The 15,701-nt window shown below is 36.3% G+C and overlaps 1 protein-coding gene across 4 annotated transcripts in view; it reads right to left on the bottom strand.

The window, feature by feature from the left end:
• The window catches only part of Nav3 (neuron navigator 3), a 772,995-nt gene that overhangs the window by 243,601 nt on the left and 513,693 nt on the right, over positions 1–15,701 (bottom strand). For all 4 annotated transcript variants that reach the window (XM_019209835.2, XM_033763794.1, XM_010639521.2 and 1 more), the window contains one exon: positions 502–619. In XM_019209835.2, coding sequence (XP_019065380.1) covers positions 502–619 — 118 coding nt within the window. The remainder of the gene's footprint in view (positions 1–501; positions 620–15,701) is intronic.

Below are 15,701 nucleotides of genomic sequence, written 5' to 3'. Positions count from 1 at the left end.
CACATACAGGAGAACACACTTGTTAGCAGCCGCCAATTCTATCTGCACAGATCAAGCAAAAAAAAAAAAAAAAAAAAAAAAAAAAAAAAAAAAAGAATGGAGAAGGAAGTTGCTGCTGATTCTTTAGCTTATGCCAAATGACTGCTGACATGAAACCTTTCACAATTGTCCCTGCTGGGTCAGGATATAGTTTCAAGGAATCAAAGACTCTATGAATTGTTCCAGCTAATGAAATGCACACATGGGGGACATATGGTTTAATGAAGCATTCATTTTTGACAATTCAGTGTATGTAAAGATACAGTTCTAGCTATTTAAAAGTGCAGCCAAATGGCCTTTTTCAAATATCCTCATGTAAACATGTTTAATTAAATCAGGGGAGAGCCACATTAATCTCTATGACTCATGGAACAATTCGGTATGCATTCAACTTAAATTGTAATTTACCAAAGGGGTCCGGAGCAGAGGCTCCAATACTTGCTCTGCAAAGGCAGGTCTTACCAATGATCTGGATGATGTCTGCTAGTAGTACGCCATCTGTAATGTCCTGTTGCAAATCCTTGATCAGCCGCTTGTGGCCCGATTTTGCTAGATAGTGGTTGGCCCAGTCAGTGTAAATCTGTTGAACAGAGAGAGGGAATAAAGATTGATGGGTGAGGCCCAAGAGAGACAATAAAAAAAGCTTAGGACAAATGTGGAATTCAAAGGGAAGCTATTCTGGATTACATTCCAGTTTAAGAAGTCATAGCTCAAAAGGAAATAGTTGTTAAGTAATTTTTAAACAGCTCTTTCCCCCACTTATCTCTTGTTTCAAAGGAAGATGATTCACTCTTTCAAAATCATGGACTAGTCACTTGTGACAAAGCAAAACTCCCTCTGAGAAGAGGACTGAGGGAACATTTTTGTAAATCAGTTTGAGTTTCTCTCTCTCTCTCTGCTTCTTGTATCATTCTGAAAATAATCCTGCCTGTCTATGTAAAAGGAAGCCACCTGGACTGATTTATAGAGGAACTTTATAAAAACTTCTCTCTATTAGAAGATTTTATTGAATTTGTCATATGAGAAACTATATGTGACAATATTTTGGCATCATTTTATGAAATAATTGCAAATGCCTTCCTGTATAAGACATTTTGTTTGGACTGTCATTTCTCATTTAAGACTCTAGAAATCTGTTTATATGAGAGAACACAGGCAGAAAAATGTAGCTAGAAGACACAAATTACAAGATAGAACTGAGAACTGAATTGTAAGCTGCAAGACTGGCAATTTGACACAGAGTAGAGGTTACTCTCCAACAACAAATCATTAAGAAAAACTGAAACTGTTCAAAACTTTTATAAAAACAAATGTTACAAAATTTTACCTACTGATGTAATATAATCATGAGCAAGAAATGAGCATGAGGATATTTTGTTTTCATAAGTGACTGATACAGATTGATTAGTAATTTTATTTCAAGGCAGACTATGACAGAACACAAAGAGTGAAAAATTTGAAATGAGAATAGAGAAAGAAAAATTGAAGTAAAACATACACATAATGTGGTGTCTGTACACAATGGAGTACTACTCTGCTATAAGAAAGCGTAAGTTTTAGTCATTTCTAGGAAAACGGATGCACCTTCAGATCATAATGTGAAGTGAAATAAATAATACAAGCTTAAATATCACACATGTTCTCATATCAGAAATCCAAAGTTTAAACAAATCAAAGAGCAAAATAAAGATAGGAAACAAGGAGACTGTTATGGCTCATGTTTAGATGCCCTCCCCGCAAGCCTCATGCAGTATTAAGTGGGGCTTTTTCAGATGTGGTTGGGTCTAGAAAGTGTGACACTGGAATTGATTCACACCACACAGGGCTCAAGGGCACTTGGATTAAGGGTATGAGTGCAAGCGCCCTAAGTAGCCTGGATAAGATATAAGGGATAGAAACCCTATTGTTTTGCTACCTTCTGCCCACTAAGAACTGTTTCTCTACTGCTATGCCTGTCTGCTATACCACCCTGCCTTGGAGCCAGTTTATTGTGGGTTGAAACCTCCACAAACTGTAAGTGATATAAGCCTTTCTTCCTTTAACTTTGAATGTCAGTAGCTAAGACAAAATTTTGTACCAGAAAAGTGGGGTCAGTGCTGTGACTATACCTGAATATGTAGTTTAGGAGCTTTTGGAACTGGCTTGTGAGAAAGAGAAGAGTTAGAAAAGGTTTGAGATGCTGGTTGAAAAAGTAGAACTGGAATGCCTTAGGCTATACTTGATAGGAGATTCTGGTGAGCTCAAAAGACCAGAGGGCTGATAGAAATCCTGCTGGTAAAGACCAGGCTTGGAAAATTCCTTCTTCCTGCTGGGAAGAAAGACTACACTGACTGTTGGACTCAAGACAGAAAGTGTTATAGTGTCGCAGACAGTTTGTCTGCATCTTGCTCATGTCCAGAGACTGTGTTTGAGACTGAGATTAAGGGCAGCTGATTAATTTGGCAGAAGAAATTTTCAAGCCAATCTAATGTTGGGGCAGTAGTGTGGCTACTGTTGGAACTTTTAGCCAGATTTATGTTGAAATCAAGAGCAAAGAGCACAGAAGAATGATTTAAATCTTTGTGAGTTTGGCCAGAAAGGAAACTCCTCTAAAGTTGTGTCCTGAAAAGATGAAACGGGGGGAAATGGTTGCAGTAAAGAATAGCAAGAAAACGCCAAATATTTCAGAAGAAGAAAACAGAAAATATGGCCTGAGTGCACCACAAGAAGCAGAAGGTCTCCACCCTTTGAATCCTCAAAATGGGAAAAGTGATTTTGCTTTGAGAAGAGAGCCACGGAGCATCATGTTCCAATGACCAAGGAAAGCTGTTTCGCAGGATTATGTTTGGAACCCTATAGCCAAGAGGAAAGAAAGCCTAGCTACTGGTCCAGCTGGCACAGGCATTGGTGCCATCCATATGGTGTTGGTTTTAGGCACATACAGAATGCAAAAGTTTTGGGGGTCAGGAAGGCTTCCGCCCAGCTTTCAGAATAAGGCCTAGGAGGCCAGGCAGGGTGCCCCTGAGAGGGTAGTGTGTGAAGCTTTGAGTCTGAAACCAAAGGTACAGTGGAGACCCCAAAATGTCGTAGATCATCCAAACAAAGCTGCAAGGAGTGAGCAAAACCAGCCAAAGAAAGAAGCCATGGGAGCTACAATCACCAGAACTTCTGTAGGGGCACAGCCACCTAATCCCTTTGGAGATCCCAACTTGCCACAGATTTCTGGGGATGCTGGAAGTGGAACTATGGTATTTAATATTTACCCTGGTGGATTTTGATCTTTATTTGTTCCCATTACTTGCTATTCCTCTGTTTGTCATTTGGGATTGGAAATATCTGTCTTGTGCCATTTAATCTTGGAAGTGTTTAACTTTCTTTTAATTTGTATAGGGGCTTGCAGCTAAGAGTTTGCCTTAAATCTCAGGGGGATGCTGGAAGTGGAACTATGGTATTTAATATTTACCCTGGTGGATTTTGATCTTTATTTGTTCCCATTACTTGCTATTCCTCTGTTTGTCATTTGGGATTGGAAATATCTGTCTTGTGCCATTTAATCTTGGAAGTGTTTAACTTTCTTTTAATTTGTATAGGGGCTTGCAGCTAAGAGTTTGCCTTAAATCTCAGAGGAGACTTTGTTTTTATAACTCTTGGAGATGGACTAAATGCCCTTTTCATAAAGGGGTATGTATGAACCTTTGGGTGTCAAGGGCAGCATGTTATGGCTTCTGTTTAGATGTCACCCCAAAGCTTCATATTGTCACTGGTGGGGCTTTTCCACAGGTGGCTGGATCTAGAGTGCATAACACTAGGATTGATTCATGGTGCAATGCTAGGATCAAAGGCACTAAAATTGAGGGTGTGATTGTGACCCACCCTAAGTAGGCTGGAGAGGATATAAAGGATGGAAAAAGCTGGGAGTCATGCCTTGTTGGTCTCCTACCTTCTGCCTACCGAGAACTGATTCTTTACTACTATGCCTGTCTGCCATGTCGCCCTGCCTCGGAACAAGCCTGTTATGGACTGAAACCTCTACAAACTGTGAGCTAAATAAACCTTTCCTCCTTTAATTTTGGATGTTGGGTATTTTGGTTTAGCAACAAGAAAAGTAACTATGACAGAGACAGATTGTTTGCAAATTGGGAAAGGGGAGACGGAAGAGGATGGGGAAGGGGACATAAAAGAATTACAATGTGTTATATATATGTAATAACTCTCCATGATGAATATAATAGTTATGCACTATAAACATGCACTAATACAAATAAAAATTTTAAAATGTGTTCCTAAATAGAATTAAAAGTGGGAACATAATGAAACTTGAACATGCAAAGTGAAGAAAAGGGATTCTTCAAAGAGGGTCTGTTGTATGGAAGAACAGAAACAAATAAACATAGGGCATAATTTAAAAATCTGTGGTCGAGGCAGGATGCCAAAAATTAGGACAAGTAATGCTGAAAGGCAAGTTGTTATCATATAATCAAGAGCTACAAAAGGCAAGGAAATCGGAGAAACAATCATTGTTTTTTAAAAAACAAATATTTTAGCATAAAATAAGCAAATATTATACGTAGAAACTAAAAACTAAAATTTCCTTAGAATTTGAAACTCCTGACCTTTTCTATTTTTGTTTTTGTAGTACTGGAGACTGGACTCAGGACCTTCACATTAATAAATCCCTACCCTACCTCCTTTTCTGTTTTGAAGTAGAGCCTTGGCTGATTCACTAAGTGGCCTAGGCTAGACTTGAACTTGGGACCCTTCTGCTTCAGCCACCCAGAATGATGGGATTACAAGCATGGCTTAGAATGCTTTGATAAATGTTTTAATAACTTCATACAAAAAGTTCTAGAATCAATACTCCTTGGCCCGCACTTCATCATACCACCTTATAACACATAAACATACATGGTGAGATTTTTATCCAAATTTGGCTCATAGTGTGATATTTTCCAATTTCAACTTTCTATGTAACAATATTTTAAAGGCACTCTCATACAATTCACATATATTTATCTAACTATTTTGATTCTATTTTGATTCGATATTGTACAAAATTCAACCCTCTGGTTAAAAAGTATTGAATAAACTTGAATATGTCTTCATTAAACATAAACATTTGTGACACATCCATCGATATCTACATGAAAAGATTACATGTGTGTGTGTATGTGTGTGTGTATTCACATGCTAGCATTTTTATAATAGGAAAGCCTAGAAGCAGAACAGATAGATTTTTTTTTTTTTGCCATGGATCCTAGGAATAAACATTTATAATAACAATATCAAGAAAATGAGTGCTTTGATAAATATAAATTGGAATTTAATATATAAGCAGTGATGATTAAGGTTTCTGAAAGACAAATGAACATTTTCTTCTCATCTGAATATTATATATATTATAGAATTAATAGTTTGCCTTTCTGGTAGAAACTTTGAGTTGAGTCAGATTTGAATCATGCCAGTCTCTCCATAGGCACATGACCCCTTTCATGGCTTGACTTTAAAGATCAATGTGTGTGTGTGTGTGAGAGAGAGAGAGAGAGAGTGTGTGTGTGTGTGTGTGTGTGACTTCTGCAATCATATCTGTTTATAAGCTCCAGTAAAACATACTATCACTAGGACATTGGGTAACACATTTAACCCTTCTAAACTCAGAATTCTCCTCATCTGTAATATTATGTTGACAGTAATACACAACATGATTGTGTCAGGACTATTTAAGATAGCACCTATGAAGTATCTGTCAGAGTTAATTCTGAAACAAAGTCCTTGCTCTCATTATCATTATTACAACATCTAGTTTTATTTTATTATCACATCTGTCCAATAAGTACTCTGTTAAGTTATTATTGCACAGAGGTTTCAAAAACTGGCAAAAAAAAATTTAAATGTATTATTTGCTTCTGAGGCTCTTATTTCTGACTCCTTATGTCTTCGGGTTCATAAGGTTCTATCATTTTAGCTCAGGAGAATCTGTGTAAGTTTAAGATTTCCAAGTTCTAATTCAGGCCTGTTAAGTTTGTACTGAGATACCACCTCCATCAGCCACCATCTTGCATGGATTTTGTCTTGTCAAGGTATTAAACTATGGAAAATATTTATTTAAATAACAAATAGAATGAAAAATATCAATAATGAAAGCAAGAATAACCTTCATTTTCCTAATGCATGTCAATGGTGCCTTAGACGTTAGCCTCTCTGAAACTTAGGTGTGAAAACAGACAACAATGTACCTAGTTGGCTTTACGATCTTAACCTGTGACTTAACTCACATATTCTTTTTCCTAGTCCAGGATTTCTTTTAGAGCAATATCACACATTTAAGGGCTTTGACTTTTTCTCCACTGTCTCTAAGATCTGAAATTTTACTCAGATGGTAACTTGAACTTCAGTTGCAACCAGAGAAATCAATGACAAGTGAATTGGCGGCAAATCTCTACTTAAAAACGAAGTCCTATACACTTTTTTGTAGCACCGCAGATCAAACTCAGGATCTTGTGCTTGCAAGGCAGGTGTGGTGCCACTGAGCTACATTCCCGGCCCAGTCCTATACACTTTTTTAAATGTATTCTAACATGTGTATCTTTTATAAGTAAAATATACTTCTTAAGATCCTTCAACAAAATCACAGGAAAGAGGAAAGCATTATGTTACAAAAGCATATTACAATCTAGATGTTGAAACATAAAAACATCGTGAAATAATGTGTAGACATATTGAAATTATTTTACATGTACTGTGCCAAAACATATTTCTCCGTATTCTTAAATTGCATATATGTATATATATATATATAAAAAAATATATATATATATATGCTGAAGAAAATAGTGGAGAAAAACAAGTGTGTCTTTAATGAGACAGTGTTCAGCATTTTAAAAGCATTTTAAATTCATAATAATAACACTGTGGTGAGAGAGGATACTAGTAGCCTTGTCAAATTTATTGGAAACTTTTATTCAAATAAACACAAAAGAATGGTGAAATTATGTTCTGATTTGGGGTTTGAATTGCACAGTTCATTTACCGGCATGCACACACACACACACACACACACTCACACACAAAATGAGAGTATTAAACCACTTATTCATTCAATTATTTAAATACGCAACCAAAAATTACATATATTTTTGTTAATTTTTATGACAGCAGAAAATTTTAAAATGACAGTTTTATCTATTTTATTCAATACAAGAATCAAGTGGTTGAAATGATACCTTTCTGGTCAACACTCAGGATGGTCAGTAGGTAAGCAAACAAAATGCCTGAGTGATGCTCAGATAAACTGTTAAGTAGTTAACCTCATAACTACAATTGAATGAGCTACAAATGGTATGATAATATGTTTTGCAGGGTTATTCTATGAGTTAATTATAAGATTCTTAGTGAAAACAATTTTACATTATGAAAAATATTAATCATAACTTAGTGTTGGGTAATTTCTGTAAGAGTCATTGAGGATTTTGATAATCAAGATTCTGGCCCAGGCTTCAGACATGATTTACCTCTAAACAGCCAAATCCAGTTTTCTCCAGTGGTTTTGATTAACTGTAATGTTTTAAACATGAATGTGATTCCATTTTGTAACTGTATTTCAAAAAATGGTAGAATTAACAATGGTACATTTACCAAAGGGCTATTTATAAATTAGAGTACAACTGTATGTATAATAAATCATTCACAATAATTAAAAATAACAAAGGTGGCATAGCTTATTTTACATTTAATATTCATTAGCATGAATTTTATTGCCTGTATTTTTTGTGGAACATTCTGTATAACAAAATTTCTATTTTGCCCCTTTGTAGCCAAGTGGATACTGACTGAACATTTTATTTCCTCTCAGTGCCAGTTTCTTCATCTGTAAAATGTCAATAATATTGCCTCCGTATATTATTATGCTGAACATTGAATGAGTTTATACAATGGAACATGGTGTTTCACTAAATATGCATGTTACATAATAAATGTTATATAGTAACTTATCACTAGTACATTATTTTAATTTAAAATATATTTACACTAATTATAAGTGTATTAACACAATAAATTAGAACTATTATTATAGAACTATTATCATTGCCAAATCCTTGAATCTTAGCTAGTCATCCAAATGTAACGAACCTACCTAGTTACAGAAAACTTTTTAAAATTGTAATGACCTTTTAGTTTAGTCATGTACCCTCACAATATTTATTTTACAGTATTTATAGTAAAAGGATGAAATGGAAGATAGCATGTTTAACACTACATCCTTCTGCAAAGTGAATATGTCACAGTAAAACAACCTCATAAGCAGGCATACTATGATTTTCCAGAGTGCTACACTTTAGCTGGTGATTATTTTTCAAAACTAATTGCAACCTAATCAAATGTGGAGATAAATCATGTGAGAAATCAATGATTACTCTTTTCATATTTGTTTTAATGGCAAACTAACCAATTTTAGTTATATATAAATGCAGTTACTAAGTGATGCCATAATATTATTCACCATACAGTGAAAAATAACTTTACTTTTTGTGCCTAACTAGAGCTTTGTACTCTGACCATTGTCTTCTAAGTTTCCCTACCCACTGTCTCTGGTAACCACTATTCTACTCTTGTTTCTATGACTTCAATTGTTTTGTCTTCCACATATAAGTGAGATCATAAAGTATTTCTCTCTCAGGCTTATTTCTTTTAACATAATGTTATTGAAATTCTATCCACATTGTTGAACAGGACATAATTTCTTTTTTTCTTAAGACTAAGCAGTATTCACTTATGTATATATATACCACATTTTCTTTATCCATTCATCTAACAAAGGACACTTAGATTGCCTTAGATTGATTTAATAACTTGGACATTATGCACAGGACTGTAATGAACATGGAATCATATATATGTCATCAACATTTTGATTTTGAATCTTTTGGGTAAATTCCCAGAAGTAGGATTGATGGATCATAAAATAACTCTATTAGATTTTTCTGAGGAAACACATTACCCTTTTATATAATGGCTGAACCAAATTGGATCAACAGTATATAGGGACTCTTTTTTCCCTTCTTCTTTGCTGCCACTTGTCATCTACTATGGTTTAAATATAATGTCTCCCAAAGACTAAAGTATGGAGAATGACAACCTCATCAGTTGACTGGCCCAGTGATGAGTTCATAGATGAAGCGCTGCTGTAAGAGGGCGCCCTGTTGGAGGAGGTGGATCACCGGGGGCATGACCTGGAAGGATGTCTCCTCTACTTCGATCCTTCCTCTCTTTCTCTGTTTTTCTTTCTCTCTTTCTGTTTGTGACTGCCATGAAGTGAACTGCTGCCTGTGCCATGTCCTTCTAACATGATGTTCTGCTTCGGGGCCAGCTGATCATGGACTGAAACCACTGACACTATAAGGCCAAACAAACTTTTTGTCCTTTAACTATGCATGACAGGTACTTTGTCTCAGAAATGTAAAGGTGATGAATACTCTATTCTCTATTTTGTATAATATCCATTTTAACAGGAGTGAGGTGATTGCTCTTATGCGGAAATCTAGAATTTCTATAGCAGTAACTGGGCCTCTACATCTTGGAAAAGAGCAAAGGACTAAAAACATACAATGAAACTGTAAACTGTAGGTTAATGAAGAGTGACCAATGATTTAAGTAAGTTTCCCACAAAGAGGAAAACTACTAATAGGAAAAAAAAATTTGAAAGAAACAAAGCTCCCAAGAAAGATTCTAATAGTTCACCCCTCTGACTTGAGTTCCATAATAGTGTTTGGACCTAAGTACACAGCACAACGTCTATCCCAAAAGACTAGGAAAACATCTGTTTTCCTTTTCTTTTCTTCCCTAATCTTCTGAGAGCCACGTAGATTTCTTAGGAAGAAAACAGTGGTGCTAGAGTTCTTAAGAACAGAACAGGAAAGTTGCATAGACCTAACACAGGAAGGTAGAAAGGGCTAGAAAATTGAGGGCAGGTTGTGATAACTCATATCTGTATATAAATTTCAGCACTCTCCAGGCAGCAATGTTTTCAGTAGCGATGATGATATGTCACCCAGGTGTAACATCAAGTGGGGGTCTCAGTAGCTTAGGGTCTCCCCATGTGCAATGATGATATGTTACCAAGAGGGAGTCTCAGTAGTTTAGGGTCTCCCCTGACATGATCCTCTGTTTCTTAGGTCCTTTCCCTCACTCTGGCGAGGAATGCAGAAGTGAGGTAAGGCTGACTTGAAGTGGAGGGCCTCCTGCAGAGAACAAGGAAGTAAGAAATGAAAGTAGTGGGAAACAGGTTTATTTATAGTATTGTAAAAGTGGAGTCAAAGCTGCCAGGTGGTAGGCTGCAAAGCAGGGAGAAACTTCAGTGAGCTTCTCCACTGGTGTCTTTGATCTGCTTGTACTTATAAAGGTAATCTGGTCCTGAAAAAAACAAACAAACAAACAAAAAAAACAGCTCCACTGATTGGTATCGTCTAGGCCAATCAGGATCTTGCACTTTTTTTCTGGGGTGAGTTAAGGGTCATGGGGCCTAGCGGTACACAATAAATGCATGCAAGCTGGCCCCTAAAAATAACTGTTTCACATCTGCAAAGGTTTCACAAAAGGCAACTTCACAAGCAAGCAGGTGGTCATTTCTATAACCTTCTGCCACATTAGACATGCCCTACATCCCTGCCTATCTCTAACTGCCCCTACATTGGTACCATGATAATAACATCCTTGCCAAGCCTCACCAGTATAACATATCCGAGAGGAAAGGGAAGGGAAGATATCTGGAACTGAATGAGACATTTTTCAAAGACTGAGATTTTAGCTAGAAGTGACTGAGTTACTTTGAATTGGGAGAAATAAATGTTCTCTTACTGTACAAAAACAGTAGCATGTGTGGTGAACCTACATATCTTTATAAAAACTGATTTTCAGTCAAGTTTTATGACACCAAAGTTCAAGAGTGGTAGCCAAAAAAGGTTGGAAAAATCAGTGCATGACGTGCTATTTTTAGTTCTTTTTGAAAGTGGATTACAGACTGTATCTTTAGTTGTTCTCATAGAACTGATAGGTAAAAGAGACTTATCGTTTGGCCCCCAAGAGTTCATGTACTGGAGCGTTGGTCCTCTTGCAGTCATATTAAAGCATAAGTCCCCAAAGAGAAGGGGCCTAGTAGGAGGACCAGAAGTTCTTGTAGGCATATCTCTGAGGGGATCAAAATAGTTCTCCTGAGACACCTGAGTTAGCTCGTCTGCAAAGTTTGTTATAAAAGAATAAGCCCGGCTACCATCTATGCTCTCAGCTTCCTGTCCTATGGTATAGTCCCTCCCTCTCACACTCCCACCACGGTGGCACATGCTCCCATCTTTGTGATTGTAGCTACCATGAGGTTGACACAACCAGCAGGGCACTTATCAGGGCTGACTCCCTGTTATATGCACTGTAACTATGAGCTAAATGAACATTTTTAAAAATAAGTAGCCTGCTTTTCTATATCCTTACAACAAGCAAAAAGTGTTCAGAGATCTAGTAGAAATCTCAATATTGAGTTGCATAAGGTATACTTACAAACGGAATCCATTAATTTTGATAACATCGGCACGACAAGACATTTAGCAAATTCACCAGCTAAATAATTCAACACATATATTTCTTAATTTTTATTTCATAGTTGATGTCCCCCAAATTTTGAGGGTTGCTTTAAGGTCACTATTAATAAACCAACAACCCCAGAAAGTCAGGGCATGGCCTATGAAGGCAGGAAGTTACTGAAAGTGTCCAAGTTAAGAAATAAGGAAACTTTATGAGAACATAAAAGACAGATATTTAGGAAGTAAAATCAGTAGAATGTGGAAGCAAAATAGATTTGATTCGGCATAGAGAAATCCAAATCAGTAGTTTTAGTTAGGTAGATAACAGTGTCTCCCACTTATCAGAGAGTAAAAAGAGCCAGACTTGATTCATATGAGACCATTAACATGTACTTTATGCACCTAGCATGATATGTATAACATGTTATAACATGTAGCCCATAAGCAAAAGTTGTGCAGTATTGTGGGTTTAACATGGAAACACAAGAGCATTCTAAATTGTCTTCATTTTTAGGTTTAAAGAAAATTTATATATTTTTTCTTAAACTTAAAAAGGGTAAAATTTTCCTTACAAAAAATAAAACTCCATGATCATCAATATATTATAATTCTGGCACATGTCACACACATACACACAAATATATCACTTATAATATGTCCACCTAGTGATTTCCAGTCTTAAAAATGAATAAACTACATTTACATGCATAAATACTACTTTCCGCTATCACTGCATTTAATTACTTAAGTACTTTGATGGTCATTTCCTCTCTGAGAAGAGGAAACACGGCAGTAGCGTACTGAAATTATTGTGATCATAAAGCTAGATGGAACAAATAATGTCAGCATCCTAAACTGTGATGGCCCTCACCTCACTCAGTCAGGGAGATTTCTTGGTATTCAGACATCAAATGTACTCCTTAAAGTTCAGGTTTCACTGGAATGAATTATGTTGATTTTTTACTTACTCTTGAGTTTATATTTTTACATTTGTAGCCACAATAAATCTAGTGGAATCTAGCTTGGACTCTAGTGACAGCTCTATTTTCATTCTGGAGATGGAAGATTTTTAGATGAAGAGAAACAGACATAAATGTAAACTAATAGGAAAAGCAGGGATAGGGATTACCATGCTAACTGTAGTATTTTCTGAATATATTACATGTTGCTAGAGCAAGTAACTGATGAGACCAGACACATACTGTGTAACTCATAATAACATCAAGTCAGTTTTTTGAGCAGTACTGTGCTTGGCTGACACTGTGGGCACATAAAAAAGAGCAAGGCCAATAGCACGTCCTGGAGAAAGGATGCAGGGTAGAGAACTGCACATGTTAGTCAATCTTAAAAACCTTCCAGGTATTCTCTCAAATGAACACAGCCTAGACTTTTCTCCAGCCTTTTCATCCAATGGTATCACTCCCACATCCTTGGTCCATCTCTCCCTATATTCTTAAGAAAACTTGAAGCCACGTGTGCTGCTCTCTACCCTTCTTGCCATTAAAAATGAACTGAATATTTCAGCACCTGAGTCAGCATTACCTCCTTTAATTCAAGGGTTACAATCCTCCTGGGTAATTGCATGGTTAGCGTGGACAATCAATCAAGACGTTTGGCAGAAATCAAACACATAATGAACCATCTACCCTTTCTCCACTGCACAGGGTCTGACTGATGATCTTTCCCCCTACAAAGAACATGACATTTTGACACTTTTTGCAAAAGACGTTAGATATTATTATTATAAGCCCAATTCTGGTCATAATTTAAATTTCATTTCACTTCTATTGCATTTCCACTGCTACTGGCATAACAAGAACGGGCTACATAGCATTCTTTCTCCATGATATAGCATCTACTAATAATAGTGTGGAGATTAAGGTACAGTTTTAAGCATTTTGTATGGTTTAACTCATTCATTCCTGGGATCTTCCTAAGAGGAAGGAATCATTATTCATTTTAAATGATACTAAAACATACAGGTAAAATACTTTCTCAAAGTACTAGGCTATGCAAAGAAGTGAGATTTTATGCTCAAATTTTGAAGTCTGAGCCCATACTAAAGGAGCTGTTTCATTTATAAGGCTTCCTTAAATCCAACCTGCAACAACTATTGCCATTGCATCTGACATCTATCTCCTATGAGGAAAAGGCTCCTTTATTTAAGTGTAACAACATCTGGTACTTACAGAGTTCTACGGGGAGCCCATCTTAACTACTTGTAAGTCTAATAATGTGACTACATGAACTACAATCTGTTTATAAAACAAAGAATATTTATGTTTATTATCAATGAATATTCTTAAATGTTTTATTAACTTTTCCTTTAGGAAAAATAAAGCAAAATCTGTTAAGAACCTCTATCTTTTTTGCCTTAATCTGAAGATTTTATGTAAATATTGCTAACAAATGCAAAGTAAAATTGGGAAACTACCTTCCAATGACAAAATGGCATATCACAAAATATGTGAAAGAAAATCATATAAAGACATTTAAAATGAAAATAAACACGTGTCTTAGCAGTTCAGAGTTTCTAGTGCTTTGACCTAGCTATTTCCACTTATATTTCAAAAATTATAGTGAAGACTGATAAAAACACTTACACACCACTGGTACTCAAAGTGTTATCCCTGGACCCGTACCATTATAGTCACCTAAGAATTTGTTATAGATACAAATTATCAGGATCCAGATCTACTGACTCCACAGACTAGGGAAGGTAGGACCAGCAAACCAAGTTTTAATAACTCCTGTACGTGGTTCTGACATGTGCTTCTGTTTGAGAACAACTGAAATGCAAGAATGTTATTCACAATGAAAGAGACTGAATTTTAACTTTAAACTTTTTCAATGTAAAATGGTTTTAAAATTTAAAATTTTTAAATTTAAATAATTGTATTTTTTCAATGTATGTAAAAAATAACAACTCATGGCTTATATAACATTTTCCCTTCCCCTGTAAACGTTCCTTAGCAAGGAAAACATAGGCCCATGCATGCTGATTGTAAATCTTCTTTGCAAGACATTCATTCCTATGCTGTTAAGACTTTAAACTGCTAATGATAATGGAAGATATCTCAACGTTGTCTCAAAATGCAGATTGTTTTTCTGTGTGTCTGTCTGTCCAAGTAGCCCTGGGACAGTATACACTCAGTTAAGCTAAAACTATGGAAGTTGGACACTTCAGAGAACATCCTGCCCACTGTGTTAAAAACCACACTGAAAAATAACAGAAACAAAAATGCAGCACCCAGGAGTAATAATAAAACATTTATCAATTGATGATCAGCTGCAGTAGTGAAATTTCTGGGAGAAAAGATTTAAAATATGAGTTTTCTTGCCTTTTTTTTTGTATCATGAATTCCATGCAAGAACAAGACTATCAGGAAGATTTTTAATTCCTACTGGAGTGCATTCTAATATCATAAATATTTGAAATTTTAAAGTCCACAATAATTATAATAAAATGTATGTGTGTATAGGCACAACCCATGACAAGATCTGTCTTCCAATTAACTGTTTGCCAAGGGCACCTTAACAGAACTCTTTTTTTTTACGGTACCGAGGATTGACCTGGGGTCCTTGCCCTTGCAAGGCAGGCCACAGAACTGCCGAGCTAAATCCCCGGCCCCCAGAGCTCATTTTTATTACAGTTATACAGGATGACACATCAGCTTCCTGTGGGTGGTTTCCCTCCAGTGACATGCTATTGCCCCAAATTACCACGGGTAGGGGCTAGATCCACACAAGTGCAATGTGATCTGCCAACGGTGGCTGCTACTGTGCAGTTTTGTCACACTGCAAAGCAAACCTGTTCAAAGAATGGGTAATCTGCAATAATACATAAGATCCTAATAAGATTACTGACATTTCGAAAAGGGAAGAAAGGAGCTAAAGGTGTAGGGAAGGTGGGATGAGTAGGGGAAGGGTAATAAGGGAAAAGAAAAAAATGTGAGATAATGAAAAGATGGAAATAAAGTGTTTGTAGATGGGGAGGGGAGGAGGGGTTGAAGGGAGGGCAGGGGTAAGGGGAAAAAATGAGAATAAAGACTTGTGATGTGGAGGTACAAGATCCCAACAATTAATGTAACTGTACTGTATCCCTAAAATGTTCCA

Source organism: Fukomys damarensis, unplaced genomic scaffold (assembly GCF_012274545.1).
Source record: "Fukomys damarensis isolate Sample0158 unplaced genomic scaffold, DMR_v1.0_HiC HiC_scaffold_15, whole genome shotgun sequence".
In the NCBI taxonomy this organism is placed as follows: Eukaryota; Metazoa; Chordata; class Mammalia; order Rodentia; family Bathyergidae; genus Fukomys; species Fukomys damarensis.
This window is presented reverse-complemented; position numbering and strand designations above follow the sequence as displayed.